We start from the raw sequence: 16,750 nt of genomic DNA, 5'->3' as shown, positions 1-16,750 counted from the left end.
CCTAAAAATGTATTATTTTCACATATAAGATGTTTATTTACAATTTTCATCAAATTTTATTGAATTTTTGCCGTTTTTTGATCATCCTGAGTCACGGTACAATGCTACTGACTTTGCTATGGTTTGTGTTTTTAAAATTCTTTTAAAGGAATTTAGTAATCATAAAAGTTTTAAATGTGATTTTCAGTGCATGCACGCATGCGCGTGCATGTATGCATGTACGTAGTTTATTGATTAAAGATATTTCTTTTTTGGGTTTGATAAAAAAATCTTGTTTAGTACTTCTGTTTCATTTTAGTTTTTTTAATTTTTTTCTCTTTTTTTTTTAAATTCTTTTCCAATTTTGATATTTAGTATTTCAATGTAATTACATCTCTCATTCAATTTTCTGAATCGCTTCAGAAAACACTTTTTTTTTCTCAAAATTGGTTTTACGGACCAAAAGATCAGCAGCGTCTTGGAGAAGATCATCAAATATCGTGATACTCATAAAAGATCTGAGAAAAGTTCATCAAAGTGTCACAAAGATCACGGAGTGACAGTTCTTTTAATTTTTTGTTAAAACAATTTTTTTTTTTTCTTTTTTATAACCTTTTTCAAGACCTTGCTGTTGGAGAAACTTTTTCAAAACCTTGCTGTTGGAGAAACTTTTTCAAAACCTTGCTGTTGGAGAAACTTTTTCAAAACCTTGCTGTTGGAGAAACTTTGTACATGGAGATTTTTTTTAAAGATACTTGAGATGCTAATGGAGATATTTTGTTGATTGAGATGCCTTGTTGAAAGATATATTTTAAAAAGTCATATGTAAATTTCATGAAATCATGAAGTTAAATTGAAGCTCTTTATACCGTCTCTACTTTTAAAAAGCGTGTCCACTGTGTTATTGTCCACTGTTCATCAAAACATCATTAAAATGGTTTTTCCTGCATAAAAAATGTTTTACAGTAATTACAAGGAAGTGTCGTAACATAGAAAAGTATTTAGAAATGATCTAATGCACGTATCCAAAGTATTAAAATATAAAGCATAAAGCATCAACAGAAACGTGTATCTACAGAAACTTGCATCAGTTTTGGTATATCTAACAAAATGTGATTACCATGGCGCATCTCGTGGTGAGTAACAAGTCTCAAAAACAGCTAAATACTGTTTGATTTCGGAAAAAGTAAAACAAAGTCCTCAGTCAACAAATGCTCATAATTATTCAACAAATGTTCATAATTATTCAACAAATGCCCTCAAGTTAAAAATACCTTAATCATTCAAAAAATGGCTTCAGAAAAACATTTCATTAAAAAAAAACCGGTTGAACTTTAGATTTAACCTGATTCTCTTTTTTTTTTTTTTTTATGCCAAACTTTTGGTAAACAAAAAGACGCTTTAGTGTTAAACAGTAATTTAAATCTTTCGCTTCTACAATCATTTTTGCGTGATGTGTTTCAATTTTAACGACAACACTCTTAACATTCTCTGTATCACGATTTTCCGGTTTCAGGTTTTTCAAGTTTCATAAAAACATTGCAAAAGCAGAAGAAAAAAAGAAAGAGAGCTCTTGAAGAGTTTAAACTTAATTTCACTTTGAACTACTTTTTAAGAAGTAGAGCTACTTCGTCACTTTCTGTTTGTCTTAAAACCTTTTTTTCTTTAACTCTGCAATTTTAAGTAACAAAATAAATTTATTTTGGATGTCAAAAAAAATAAATGTTAAGATTTAAACTTTGTATCACGTAAAAACCAAGAGGATTATGTCAAGAGCATAAAATCCACAGTTATCCCATTTCCCACAAAGCGTACGAAAAAGTTGGTTGATGATAAATTCGGTTTTGAGTTTGAGTGAGATGAAAAAACTCTGGTTCGTGTTGGAACTGACCAGTAATCGATGAAAGTTGTGTTAATACTTTTAGACCTCATTATTCAGCGATACAAATAATCAATATTAGTCATCGATTGAGATTTGGGATTTTAATCCTGCTTTTGTAAGTAGTCACGTACGTTATGTAAATTAAAAAATCAGATTTATTTGCTATCACGTGATTCATGACTATAAATTAAACGCATCGCTTTACGGTTTACAAACAGCAAGAACTTTGTGGTGCTTCTACAGTGATAGAACAGACAAAGCTTGAATATACTGAGATTTGATTTTCTTCTCTTTACATCATTTACGAGAAAAAAGCAAAGATGTCTGCAATCCGACAAAACTTTCACCAAGACAGCGAAGCGGCCATCAACAAGCAAATTAACATGGAGCTTTATGCAAGCTACGTTTATCAGTCCATGGTAAAGAATGATACATTTATATTCATTGTTTTCACAACTTTACTACGGTTTCCATAATTTTTGAGAAGAGTGTTACTAAACTTTACTCTAATTTACTGATATTACAATTCAAATACATTATATTTCTAATTTATATATATAAATATATATATATATATATATATATATATATATATATATATATATATATATATATATATATATATATATATATATATATATATATATATATATATATTTAGTTTGAACTTGAGTTATCATCGATGTTCTTAAAGTTCTTAAACAAACTCTTATTACTTTTAGGCCTTTCACTTCGATCGCGATGATGTTGCACTGGCTGGTTTCTACAAGTTTTTCAAGCATCAATCTGAGGAAGAACGTGAACATGCCGAAAAGGTGATAATATGTCAAACATTCTTACTTTCTTACTCAGATATTTGTAAAAAAAAATTATAAATCAAGTTTTCAAAGTTTGTTGTTTGGCTTTTGTAAAAAGCTTTTCAACCAAACTTGATTGCTTTTTTTTCAGGTAAAAATTAACATTTGTTTATTTATGTTTTAAATAGCTGATGAAATATCAAAACAAGCGTGGTGGTCAAATCGTTTTAAACGATATAAAAGCTCCTGCCATTGAATGGGTCAGCCACATCTCAGCTTTAGAGGATGCTCTTGCGTTGGAAAAGAAAGTAAACCAGGCGTTATTAGATTTACATGGAATTGCAAGCAGCCATAAAGATCCTCAGTTGTGTGACTTCTTAGAAACGGAGTATTTGAAAGAGCAATTCGAATCAATTAACCAGATATCAAAACTGATTACAAATGCAAAGAGATGCGGTGATGGTCTTGGCGTTTATCAGTTCGATAAATTGAGCTTGTCAAGTTAAAATCAAAACACCGTGCAGGTGCATCCAGTGGGTTTGTTTCGCTTTGAGGACTATAAAGTGCAAACACCTTTGTTTTTTTCTTTAAATCAGAGAATACACATGTAATAAAATTTTAAAAAAATGAACAAAAAAAAAGAATAATAAAATGAAAATGCAAAAATAAAAAAAATTAGATTAATAAAAAAAATAACCAACTTGAACTTTGTTGTTTTGAATTTAATTTATAGAAAGCGATTGATGCGATTGGTAGATTATTGATAAGTTTTCAATATAAGTCAACTATAAAATGGCGGTTAAAAAAATATTTTTTCAAGTGAATGCAGAAAACAAACAAGTTAGCCAAAGTCAGAGATAAAATCATGTCTGACCAGGGTAGATTGTGGACAAAGACTTTTATCTTATTAGATGTTTATAGTCGGATTTTCTTTTTAAATTTCTTGATTAATGAAGATGGTGGGGCGCTATATTTGCTAATTCAGTTCCTTTTGATGTATACTTCGTTCATGTTACTTTTATACTAATAGTGTTTATGTTTCACATTTTGATGTGTTGCGAATGCCCTACGCTGTAGATAAAAATGGTTTCGCGAAAAGATTGTTGACAATAGAAAAAAGGTTTTTTACCACCAATAAACCTTTAGGTGTATAAAAAAAGGTTTTCTGAATATATTTTTTTATAAAACTTGTTAGAAAGGATTTTTATATCTTTCCGAGTCTCACTTAGGGTGCACAGTGACTCAGGATGATCAAAAAATGGCAAAAATTCAATAAAATTTGATGAAAATTGTAAATAAACATTTTATAAGTGAAAATAATACTTTTTTGGGTAAAAGAATTCAACTTTGTTAACAAAATTATTTTTTACGCGCACCTTTGACATTTGTATTGCGTGCATACGCGTTCACACGTCCGTAAGGTTGGCTGTTGTGTAAAATATAATTTTGATCAAAGTTTTAGAATTTTCAAGCCAATACACACCATCTTGGTACATTACTCTACTTGATATTTGTATGCTCCTAGAAGAATTACCATCATTTATATCAGCTGCTACTATTGGTATTGTTATACCATCTACATAAACAAAGCTTTAGCAATACTAGTGGTTGGCTCTTTCTCGTCGTTATCAGGTGCTAATTTATCAACCGGCAGCGTCAGAGACTAAATCATCAACCGGCAGTGCATAAACAGTTAGGGAGCTATTGTGAGGAACAGGCCTAACTGTTGAGTCCAAATTTGGGTACACAATTTGCTGCTTTTTTTTTCAATAAAAATCTAGTGATATTAATAGCACAAAAGTAGCAATCAGTGTAACAATCTTTCGGCTCTTTCCACATCATAGGTATAGCAAATCGAAAAGAAGACTTTCGTTTATTGACCCGATGGCAAAATTTATATGACCAATATAAACAAGTGATACATCAATACTAGCGTTAAAGGGTAAGAAAACTTAAATTTCCTATTAGAAATAAACTTTACGCGTACCTAAGAGGCGTTTTACTCACGCGTAAGCGTTTCAGTTTCATTTACGCTCATAAATAATGATTTAAATAAAAAATTTGTATTCTTATATCCCAAATACCATAAAATAAAATACCAAGTATTTTATAACTATATTTCACGTGTACCTAAAGTGAATACTACACACGAGTAATCGTGTTTTATCGGCTTTTACGCGAACAAATTTTTTTGCGTTAACAATAAAGACAAAACATTAGTGGTTTTCCATTTTCAGATTTGTGTTTTTTGAAACTAATGTTAGATATTAAAGGATCATTTCTGATTAAGAGGTATTGGTACTGTTTCAACGTAACATTCATTCTAGATACTGGCTAAATCTTTCAGAGTTCAACTCATAACCGGAGCATACTGGTATTAGGATTGTCCTCAACCTGATAATTACCACTAGTCCTATTGTATCATCAAAAATCTCAGCATTTCAAATGCACTTCTGGCGGTGTTTCCCATCATCGGTGTTCTTCCCATCATCGGTGTTCTTCCCATCATCGGTGTTCAAAGTTGTAAAAAAAAAAATGATGATTAAACAGTAAACTTTCTTATCACAAAGGTTTCATTTAATATGTTACAATATATTTAAGTGTGTTTTGCAGTGAGTGTTTAAAAGAGTAATGAATAATCACTTTCTTTCTTCTACTTTGAAATTTTTCTTTAACGCAATGGTCATGGTAAAATTGATGCTCATTATTCAAAGAACCAAAAGTGAAAAAGGAATGTCGAAAAATATAAATAGATCGAAGACTCTTTTCCATAATTATCTTAGAGGAAGAAATGGAAATGTGTTTAAGAAGACAAGACGTCAGGTTAGAATTATTTTGTTCTATCTCCCATTTTAAACGTTGAAAGAATGTTTTTTGAATTTTTCTATAAGTAAAATTTACTTAAAATTTTACTCCTACTTTTAAGAAATAATAACTTATTCTTCAAATAATTTATATCTATAGAAATTCTGTAGAAAAAAAATTTTATATATAAAATGTATTTTAAAAGTAATCATTACTTAGTAAAATGAACAACTCATTTTCTCCCAACGTTTAAAAAAGCTCAACGAGTATCTAACTAAAGCTCTAACAGTTGTTATGCTGGTGAGGACTGATAATACTCAATATTGGGAGGAAAATGATTTTAGAACTATCTTAGCATTCGAGAAGGATTAGAACTCTAGTAAGCAACTCAATAATCACTGCTGAAAAGATAAAAAGTGATTTATCATTAGTTGCAACCCACCTAACATGAGACGGCTTTAAGACGTATGTAACTTATCTTTAACTCGTCTAGACGTCTGCAACTAGTTAAAGACGTGTTTATGACGGCTTTTCCACACCTCATTAAGACATCTTCTGACAACCAGTTTAAGACGTCCGTAAGACATCTGAACAAGACGTCTATCGGAACAACCAGTTTAAGGCGTCTTTCGGTATAACCAGTTTAAGACATCTTTCGGAATAACCAGTTTAAGATGTCTTTAATCATGGACATTTCACCCAACAACAAGTCGTCTTAAAGACAAATTTAAGACGACTTGAAATTGGTATTAAAGATGTCTTAAGCTGGTGTCAAATGAAAAACTGTAAGTCGTCTTATTTAAAACGTCCTGAAGTTGTCTTATTTAACACCTATTAATGACGACTCAAAAAGACGTGTGTATATATATATATGTATATGTATAAGTATATATATATATATATATATATATATATATATATATATATATATATATATATTGATTGGTTATGTATTATATCAAAATAATACAAAGCTCTTGTGCGTAAAAGAGTGCTCAATATTATAATAATAGAGCAATATATATATATATATCTGTTATTTAAATGGAGAAAAACAACATTTTAATAGTACTTAAAGTTTCGTGCCTTACGGCAATCATCAGCTATTAATTACAAATTAAAAACGTAAAAAACCGTTTAAAAACGAATCAAATTTACGGTAGAACGAATTCTGACGTAATGAGCAAAAAGACGCAATCATTTAGTCTTCAGTATCAAAAGAGGATAAAAGGAACTTGTTAGCATGTCGACATTTAGATAATATTTCGCTTCTTTTGTTGAGTAGGTTGTTTTCTTTATGCGATAAAATTTCAAACTTCTCGTGAAGGCAAAGGTTACAGGTCTTGGTTTCAGGGTTGGAAGGTTTGCATCGCTTTACAATTCTCCACTTTATTATAGGTGTGATGGCTTTTTCTTTTAATTTCCAAATTTCCTTTGAAAGTTCTGTATCATTCTTATACCTGACCGTATTAAAAGATTTTACATGGTTAGCATATCTTAGTTTAAATGGTGTCTCGCTAATGCCAAAATAAACTTTTTCTTTGAGTTCAAGATTTTCGGAACTCACGATAGCTTTATAAACGATGTTGCTTAATAAACATTGATTGTTTAAAGGGCAAGTAGTTTTGTTAGTACAGTTGCAAGTGTTTTTTGGTATGCTTTTTTGGTCTTGTAAAATTTTGTGGTTATGCGAATTAATGATGGATTTTACGTTTCGCATACAGCTATAACTTACCTTGATCGAATTTCTATTAAAAATTTTGTGCAATCTATGATTTACCGGGAAGTGAAGGTCAACCAATGCAAGTAAACGGTTTCCTATTTTTGTTTCCACGTTTTGACTGAATGGAGGGTTAAACCATATAATGTTTCGCTTGCGTTTTGTATTTTTAGTGGTGGCAACATGATGTTGATAACTAAGTTTACATTTATAGCCTGCTTTATTTAAAGCCTCTTCGTAAGGTGGAGTAGCATTTTTAAAAATAAGTTCGTTTGATGAAGTTGAAGATAATCTTAGTTCAACAGTGCGAGGTAGTCTTTTGATAACACTTGGTGGATGGTTGGAATCACAGTTGACGTAACTCAGTTCGTTATCACATTTCGAGTAAGGTCGAAAAGAATTATCATTAAGATCAAGTGTCACATCAAGATAATTTACGATTTTCATATTGCATTTGATGGAAATAAGAAAGTCATTACTTTTAAATATTTTCACGAAATGCTTTTTGATTTTTTCCATCTGCTGGCCGTTTTTGTTTTTAAATATTGCTAGCCCGTCGTCACGATATAGCCCGAAATCTTCACTTTTATAATATTAAGAAAGTTGAAATAATAGAAAGATTCCTACTAATTCACATACTTCAGCACCATCGCTAATAAATCGCTAATAAAGGCTGACAAAATGTCAAATATGTACAAGCTATCTAAAGAAGAATATAACCACCTTTTAACTAATGCTATCACCACCACCTACAAAAAAGGTGACACAAAACTAAAAGACAAAATAAATAAAGAAGGGAATAACATTTTGCGGAACCACGATGTTTATAGTAAAATCAAAATAAACGGTTCTTCTGGATGTTTTATTACATTGAAAAACCACAAAGAAAACTTTATCAACAACCCTACTGTTCGACTCTTAAATCCAGCAAAAAACGAGGTAGGAAGAATAAGCAAATTTATTTTATCTCAAATCAACAATGAACTCAAAAGTAAGCTCCTTGTAAACCAATGGCAAAGCACCTTAAATGTTACCGACTGGTTTAAAAAAATTAAAAACAAGCATCTCTACAAATTTCTAATTTTTGACATTAATGATTTTTATCCTTCAATAAGTGAAAAAACTCTCAACGCTGCAATCAACTTTGCCGAACAGCACCTTTTAATAAACTCGGAGCAAAAAGCAATAATAAAACATGCAAGAAAATCTTTACTTTTTAACAACAATGAAACGTGGATTAAGAAAAATGGGGGGCAGTTCGATGTTACAATGGGGGCTTACGATGGTGCTGAAGTATGTGAATTAGTAGGAATCTTTCTATTATTTCAACTTTCTCAATATTATAAAAGTGAAGATTTCGGGCTATATCGTGACGACGGGCTAGCAATATTTAAAAACAAAAACGGCCAGCAGATGGAAAAAATCAAAAAGCATTTCGTGAAAATATTTAAAAGTAATGACTTTCTTATTTCCATCAAATGCAATATGAAAATCGTAAATTATCTTGATGTGACACTTGATCTTAATGATAATTCTTTTCGACCTTACTCGAAATGTGATAACGAACTGAGTTACGTCAACTGTGATTCCAACCATCCACCAAGTGTTATCAAAAGACTACCTCGCACTGTTGAACTAAGATTATCTTCAACTTCATCAAACGAACTTATTTTTAAAAATGCTACTCCACCTTACGAAGAGGCTTTAAATAAAGCAGGCTATAAATGTAAACTTAGTTATCAACATCATGTTGCCACCACTAAAAATACAAAACGCAAGCGAAACATTATATGGTTTAACCCTCCATTCAGTCAAAACGTGGAAACAAAAATAGGAAACCGTTTACTTGCATTGGTTGACCTTCACTTCCCGGTAAATCATAGATTGCACAAAATTTTTAATAGAAATTCGATCAAGGTAAGTTATAGCTGTATGCGAAACGTAAAATCCATCATTAATTCGCATAACCACAAAATTTTACAAGACCAAAAAAGCATACCAAAAAACACTTGCAACTGTACTAACAAAACTACTTGCCCTTTAAACAATCAATGTTTATTAAGCAACATCGTTTATAAAGCTATCGTGAGTTCCGAAAATCTTGAACTCAAAGAAAAAGTTTATTTTGGCATTAGCGAGACACCATTTAAACTAAGATATGCTAACCATGTAAAATCTTTTAATACGGTCAGGTATAAGAATGATACAGAACTTTCAAAGGAAATTTGGAAATTAAAAGAAAAAGCCATCACACCTATAATAAAGTGGAGAATTGTAAAGCGATGCAAACCTTCCAACCCTGAAACCAAGACCTGTAACCTTTGCCTTCACGAGAAGTTTGAAATTTTATCGCATAAAGAAAACAACCTACTCAACAAAAGAAGCGAAATATTATCTAAATGTCGACATGCTAACAAGTTCCTTTTATCCTCTTTTGATACTGAAGACTAAATGATTGCGTCTTTTTGCTCATTACGTCAGAATTCGTTCTACCGTAAATTTGATTCGTTTTTAAACGGTTTTTTACGTTTTTAATTTGTAATTAATAGCTGATGATTGCCGTAAGGCACGAAACTTTAAGTACTATTAAAATGTTGTTTTTCTCCATTTAAATAACAGATATATATATATATATATATATATATATATATATATATATATATATATATATATATATATATATATATATATATATATATATATATATATACCCAGCAAACATGCTTTCAGCGGACCGTGATGCGTAAAGCCGCCGCCGGTATGCCGCTGCTGGCCCACTGTGATGCCTAATGCGGATTGCCGCTGCTGGCTAACCGATGATGGACCGTTATCTCGTTTTGTGTTGGCTTACCGCCTTTGGCTGAAAAACGGCAAAACGCTTCGTTGTGGAAACGTTTTTAAATCGGCATGCCAGCTTCGGTAAACACATGGCGATACATTACAGTTTTGCCAACACAAATCCAGAGTTGGCTTTTGGATAGCGGTAAGCTGTCGTTATAACACCAAAAGCAGGCATTTCGATTGAAATGCCTGCTTTTGGTGAGACTTAGATTGATCGATGTTTAAATTGTGACTGTTTTATAAAAAATTAACTGATTATAACTTATTAGTGTTTAAATATATGCTCAAAATTATTATTACATTTATTTTTTAACAATAGTTTACTTGATATTTATAACTCTGATAAAATTATATACTAAGTAAAACAGTAAGTATTAAATAAATAAGATGTAAAAAAAAATCTATATCTATTGAATCTATATCTATACTTTATATTATAAATATTGCTTATAAATATTAAAAGTTATATGATTTTAACATTCTTATAATCTTATAGCTATACTTATAGCTATACTTATAGCAATACTTTATAATATTAAGTTTAGATATTGATATAAAGTATGGATATAGATTCAATATATATTTATAAGACTCAAAATTAAAAAGACTAATTTATGTATACACACACACACACACACACACACACACACACACACACACACACACACACACACACACACACACACACACACACACACACACAGTTAATCACAAAAGTTTTCGTACACCTTACAATTTAGAGAAAACACTTAATAAAAACCATTTTAAATGCAAAAAAATAATTTTATATCAAAGTAACAAGAATATATTGTACAAGAAATAAAAAATAATTAACTAAATAAAAATATTTAACTAAACAAAAATATTTATTTGTAAAACTGAAAAAGTTTAATTTTTGAATTTATAATGTCACAAAAGTTTTCCTACACTAAATAAAACTTGTAAAAAAAACAAGAATATGAAAAATTAAAAAATCTTTAGTATTTTGTTGAGCATCCATTGGCATTTACACAAGCTTTTAATCTTCTGTTCATCAGTGACACTAATTTTTTGGTATAAGAAGACGGAATTTTATTCCATTCTTCTAGTAAGATATTTTTTAGTATATTAACATTTGTTATTCTGTTTCCTGCTTGTCTGTCTAAATAATCCCACACATTCTCTATTTGGTTAAAGTCTGGTGATTGGGGAGGAGAATGCAGTTGTTTTGGAATATTGTAGAGCAAGCATGATTTTACAACATAAGCAGTGTGTTTTGGATCTCGATCCTGTTGAAATATCCAATTATTTCCTAACCTTAATTTAGCAGCATCTGATTTCAAATTATTTTTTATAATGTCCAAATATACCCAGCGATTTATATTATATGTATTTTTTAATATATACCAGCTTTAGTAAATAAAACAATTTATGTAAATTTATATAAGTTTCAATAATGAGCTTTTGGACAAAATGGCCAAGAAAAAACTGATGCCTACATCAAGTTTTCCAATGCCATTAAATAAAGAGGCATTTTTTAGTTCAGAAGATGAATAACATTTTTAAACAAAATAAACATCTTTATTTACAAATTTGTTATCTTTATTTACAAAGTTGTTATCTTTATTTACAAATTTGTTATCTTTATTTTACAATATTTAATATATTTTTAAATATTTTATATTTTAAACTTACTGGAGTAAAGTATTTGTGCAATAAATATTACTGTTTCCATGTTTTTCATTTTCATTCCCTTTTACTGTAACCTCTTGTAATGAGAATTTAAATTGATCGTGATATTAAATGTTACCAGTGAATAAAGTAAGATAGATTTTATTATTTTAATGTTATTTGTTTCAATGTTGTTTTTGAAAGAAATCCAAAATATAATTTCTGGAGTCTGTCTACTGTTTGAAAAAATTATATACTTATTTACTAAACCATTTTATTTCATTCAACTATTTGGCTTTCTTTATATTTTTTCAAGGTATTTTCATAGTATATTATATTGTGCTATGTTTTTGTTTGTATGGTTAAAACTATGTTCAATGTGCAAAGTATATTTTAGTTCATCAAATTATATTTTTATTGATGTGTTCTGTCTTTGATTCATTCTTTTTCAGATCTGCACTTGTGTCTTAGGCCTATGGTTTGCAAAAGGTTCACCATTGCCCTTAAGTTGCTGTGGGTTTCACAGTTTGATTTCCAACCTGGCATGTAAGTATATCATTTTTAAATACTATTTTATTTGTTAACTTAAAATTAAAAGTAAAGATAATTTTTTTTAATGAAATAACAATTTTTTTTTATTGTTCATTAGCCCCTCAAGCGTATTGATAGGAATTGCTATACCAGGTAGAGTATTTAAGGTTACTTATATGAAGTTTTATTTTTAAAAAAAGGTACGCATTATGACTTTATTTTTATATAGTTTTTTTTTAAAGATGTTTCCTTAGTTAAGATAATGTAGCAATATAATTAAGCAATGTTTTTGTTGTTTTTATGTTTTAAATTATGCTTAAATAATAAAATTAAATTTATATTTATTCAATGTAGATAAACTTAGTATCTGGAGTTATTTGTCAATAACTGATGATCAGACTATTTTAAACAAAAACGTTTTTAAGGACTGAGAAGGTAAGTTTATTATCTTTGTTGTAATAGCTCTAAACTTAACTGTTTCAATATTTTCATTATATATCATTGTCTGCTTTCAGGTAAATGTTAGAAGTCTGCAGACTGCAACGTAAATCGATTTTCAACACAATATGGCTTTCCGAGCATATTTAGTTTTCGATTGAAATGAGAATAAATAAACTTAAAGATGTGTTTAAAATTAACTATTTATTTTATATTTTAAAAGTTCGCTAAACGCAAGTTAAGCAATAATCTATAGATACTAATATTTTATATATTCTGTTTTAAATAAAAAAAAGTTATTGTGACTTTAATATTCATATTGTAATTGTAAATTGCAATCTTAAAATGATTTTTATTATAACTTCTGATTATTCATTTTTTTTGTTCACCGAGCTTAAGCGTTGCCACGTATGACCTATTGATTTACAGTTGGGGTAGTGTTTTTTGGTGCAAGGAGAATTTTAGTATGATAAATTCGTATTTAATGGCTATATATATATATATATATATATATATATATATATATATATATATATATATATATATATATATATATATATATATATATATATATATATATATGTATGTATGTATATATATATATATATATATATATATATATATATATATATATATATATATATATATATATATATATATATATATATATATATATATATATATTTCCGATGTGATACGATGATGAGGAATGGTATCACATCGAGGCCGATGGGGAGAATTTCACTCAATCTCCGATATATTTCGAGATTTACGCATCGTCGTACGATATTTTCGCGTCATTTCACAATAAATCGTATTTACAGTGTAAACTTGTAATATTGTGATATTTTCGATGCATTTATCTACAATTACGAGGTTTTCGCAAAATTATAGCAAAATTTTACAAGTCACCACAATCCATTGTAAAATATCGGAAAATAAAAAGATTAAATCTTTTTTTTTTTTACATTTTATTTACATTTTATTTACATTTCGCAAACCATCTAAATCTAAATACTTTTTAAAGTAAATTACTTCACATGACTTACTTTTAAATTGATTTACATTGACAAAGTAAATAACAGTAATAATAAATTAGTAATAATAAATTACTTTAACAAGTAAAAGTTACGCATTTTTAAAATTAACTTTATGTAAGTAATTTTTACATGCAATATATTATTTTACAATGCTACTTTTTAAAAAATGAATTACTTTTAAATGTAAATATATTTGATAATTTAATCTAAGTTATGTAAAGTAATATTTGTTTAAAAGTAACTTTTTTACATCAAAGTAAGTAAAATGGCTATCCCTAATGGGTTTGTAGCAACTAAATATAAAAACTTTAATCAATTTACAGCTTTTATAGCTTTACTAGTTTTCTCTCCATAGGAAATTGATTTCCAATTAATTTTTGATGGATTGTTTAATTGCGGTGGGAATTTGCGAAAATCTAAATCGGTTTTTACAGTTAATTCACTCTTTTTACAGATTACAATCGCAATTTAATCAAATACCTCGTATTATTAGAAATACTTCGTATTATTAGAAAATTGATTTAGGAAATTGATTTCCAATTAATTTTTGATGGATTGTTTAATTGCAGAGGGAATTTGCGAAAATTTAAATCGGTTTTTACAGTTAGTTCACTCTTTTTACAGATTACCATCGCAATTTAATCAAATACCTTGTATTATTAGAAATAGTTCGTATTTACAGTGAAATCTCGTGATAAATCATCGAATTACATCGAACCTCGAGAAATCTCGTAAGAATTTCGATGTTTTTATTTTTCCAAAATTTCTATAAAGGTTTTTCCGATTAATTACCGTACTTTATTTTGACCATCGGTCGCGTATTTTTACAGTGGAAAAAAATCCAAATACGTACTTTTGCGTATAAACCGATGCATCGTAATCGTAAGTCTCGTAAATCTCGTAAATCTCGTAAATCTCGTAAATCTCGTAAATCTCGTACGAGATTTCCGCCGAGTACGATGGCGGGATGCTCTAAGCATGGGAATTTCGGCCTTCGAAATCGACGAAATTAAACGAAATTCGTGTTTCAATTTCGTATCGAAATTTATATTGAATTTCGAAAAACGAAATTTTTAAACATTACAAATTCACGAATTTCGAAATTAAAACTTATGTTTAATTTCGTGTCAATTTCGTTATTTTCAATGACCCGAAATTATACGAAATTTTTTCGCGAAATTAAACAATCCAAAAAATCGAACTTTCGTTCTCAATTTCGATCCGAAATTGAAACACGAATTTCGTTTAATTTCGTCGATTTCGAAGGCCGAAATTCCCATGCTTAGGATGCTCTAACTTATACATAAAATGAATGTTAAAACAAGAAAGTAAAAATAATTTGTCACAGTTTTAAAGAGTTTAGCAAAGCCAATTAATGGCAAACCGCAAGAATAACTAAGAATTTAATATTAACATAATATGATTTACCAGCTATATATAACCTTAATTTTACTTTACAAAAACTAATGGGTTATTATGTGCTTTTTATGATAAATGAAATAATATATGAAATATTAAAAACGAAAACATGAAATATCTACCGCATTTTGTAAGACAATTATAAATTTGAATCATTTTTGAAAAGGTTTTGAATTATCAAATGAATTATAAAATAGCCTAGTAAATGAAGGACTAAGCTGGCGAATGAAGGACCAAGGAATTGAATCAAATCAGATCTTGATAAAAAAGTATATTTAAGCTTTTTTAACTTTAGCTTTACTATTTTTTTTAGTAATTTTAAATCTATTCTTACAGGTCTATTTATCATTCACAGACTTTGTTTACACGAAAAAAGTTCCCAAATTTACGAATGTTCATCTTACAAAAAATGCTAAAATCTGTTCGTGCCGACAACTAATTTCCTTTATCTTGTAATTTGTCAACGCGTGAAGTAGTTACTTTATCATGAACAGTCTTATTGAACAAATCCTATAAAAGTTTAAACTAATACTTAAAGATCAAACTGTAATAAATTGCACGTCCATTCTTATACGTCTATGCTTTAATTCCTTCCTTAACTGTATTTTTAATTACGTCTTTATATCCATTTACGGAAGAATGACAAGAATTGTGTGGTTTAAAGTTATTCGGTCTGACAAGAAAATCAGGTGTGCACACTGTTTAAGTTAGAACTTTTCTCTGTGATGTTCGAGCAAGATCATTTTTAAAATGGACTGTTGCTCATATTATTCTTGTGAAAGGTGCATTATCAAAGGTTCTTGGGAAGGAAGAGTAGTAATGAAGTTTAAAATAGTTTAATGAAGAACAAGAATTTTGCAAGCGAACAGATTACGATTTTAATTGCCAGTCGTATAAGAAGTCGTATCAGAAATATAAAGTCTCCTCTCATAGCTACTGGTATTAAATATGTTTCCGGATTTCTGCGTTGACTATATGCAAAAGACCAACTAATAACTCAAAAATCCTAATAAAATTTTATAATCATGTACTATTTTTTTGTGGATCCTGTGAAGTATATTTCTATAGTAAATCATGTCTCTTTTTTCAGTTATTGCATTTGGACACACCTTTCTATTTTCTGTCACCACCTTCTAATCTCCTTCTAACACAATATAAATATATATATTTATGTTGTATTGGCAGGAGACTGAAAGGTAATATATATATATATATATATATATATATATATATATATATATACACTTCTTTTTAGGCTGTCATTAATACGTCTATAATAAGGCAACTTTAAGACGTTTTAGTTAAGACGACTTACAGTGTTTCATTTTAGACCAGTTTAAGCCGTCTATAATATGTGTTAATTAAGACAGCTTTAAGACGTTTTAGTTAAGACGACTTACAGTGTTTTATTTTAGACCAGTTTAGGACAGCTGTAAGATGTCTTAAATAAGGCAACTTCAAGACGTTTTAGTTAAGACAACTTACTGTGTTTCATCTGAGACCAGCTTAAGACATCTTTAAGACCAATTTCAAGACGTCTTCAATTTGTCTTTAAGACAACTTGTTGTTGGGTGGGAAGTGTTCAAACTATTTAGCGAGTAATCAAATCAAATCCATTTATTAATTAAAAGAAATTCAAAAGAAAACT

General features: G+C 29.0%; 1 protein-coding gene and 1 long non-coding RNA gene across 7 annotated transcripts; both read left to right on the top strand.

The window, feature by feature from the left end:
* The first annotated feature begins 2,023 nt into the window (after positions 1 to 2,023).
* LOC145190114 (soma ferritin-like) lies at positions 2,024 to 3,364 on the top strand. The gene is made up of 3 exons (XM_080066891.2): positions 2,024 to 2,280; positions 2,584 to 2,676; positions 2,847 to 3,364. The coding sequence occupies exons 1-3, from the start codon at positions 2,182 to 2,184 to the stop codon at positions 3,162 to 3,164; spliced, it is 510 nt and encodes a 169-aa protein (XP_079923017.2). The 5' UTR covers positions 2,024 to 2,181; the 3' UTR covers positions 3,165 to 3,364.
* Positions 3,365 to 9,902: 6,538 nt separating this feature from the next.
* LOC149887230 (uncharacterized) lies at positions 9,903 to 12,918 on the top strand. Of its 6 annotated transcripts, none has more exons than XR_016453077.1 (5): positions 9,903 to 10,166; positions 11,201 to 12,220; positions 12,324 to 12,358; positions 12,560 to 12,640; positions 12,721 to 12,918. It is a non-coding gene; the product is annotated as an uncharacterized LOC149887230 (long non-coding RNA). The 6 variants fall into 6 exon arrangements; XR_016453079.1 differs by having other exon boundaries at positions 12,127 to 12,224; positions 12,721 to 12,916; XR_016453074.1 differs by having other exon boundaries at positions 9,905 to 10,166; positions 12,127 to 12,220; positions 12,721 to 12,912.
* The last annotated feature ends 3,832 nt before the right edge of the window (positions 12,919 to 16,750 follow it).

The sequence above is a fragment of the Hydra viridissima genome, unplaced genomic scaffold (assembly GCF_058129835.1).
Source record: "Hydra viridissima isolate aposymbiotic clone 2 unplaced genomic scaffold, HvirCarnegie_v1 scaffold_6, whole genome shotgun sequence".
In the NCBI taxonomy this organism is placed as follows: domain Eukaryota; kingdom Metazoa; phylum Cnidaria; class Hydrozoa; order Anthoathecata; family Hydridae; genus Hydra; species Hydra viridissima.
The sequence above is the reverse complement of the archived record's forward strand: the minus strand, read 5'-3'. Positions and strand labels throughout refer to the sequence as shown.

Coding starts and splice junctions, on each gene's coding strand:
- LOC145190114 (XM_080066891.2), top strand. CDS start 2,182: ATGTCTGCAATCCGACAAAACTTTCACCAAGACAGCGAAGCGGCCATC. Junction 2,281..2,583: donor GCTACGTTTATCAGTCCATG/GTAAAGAATGAT, acceptor TATTACTTTTAG/GCCTTTCACTTCGATCGCGA. Junction 2,677..2,846: donor AACGTGAACATGCCGAAAAG/GTGATAATATGT, acceptor TGTTTTAAATAG/CTGATGAAATATCAAAACAA.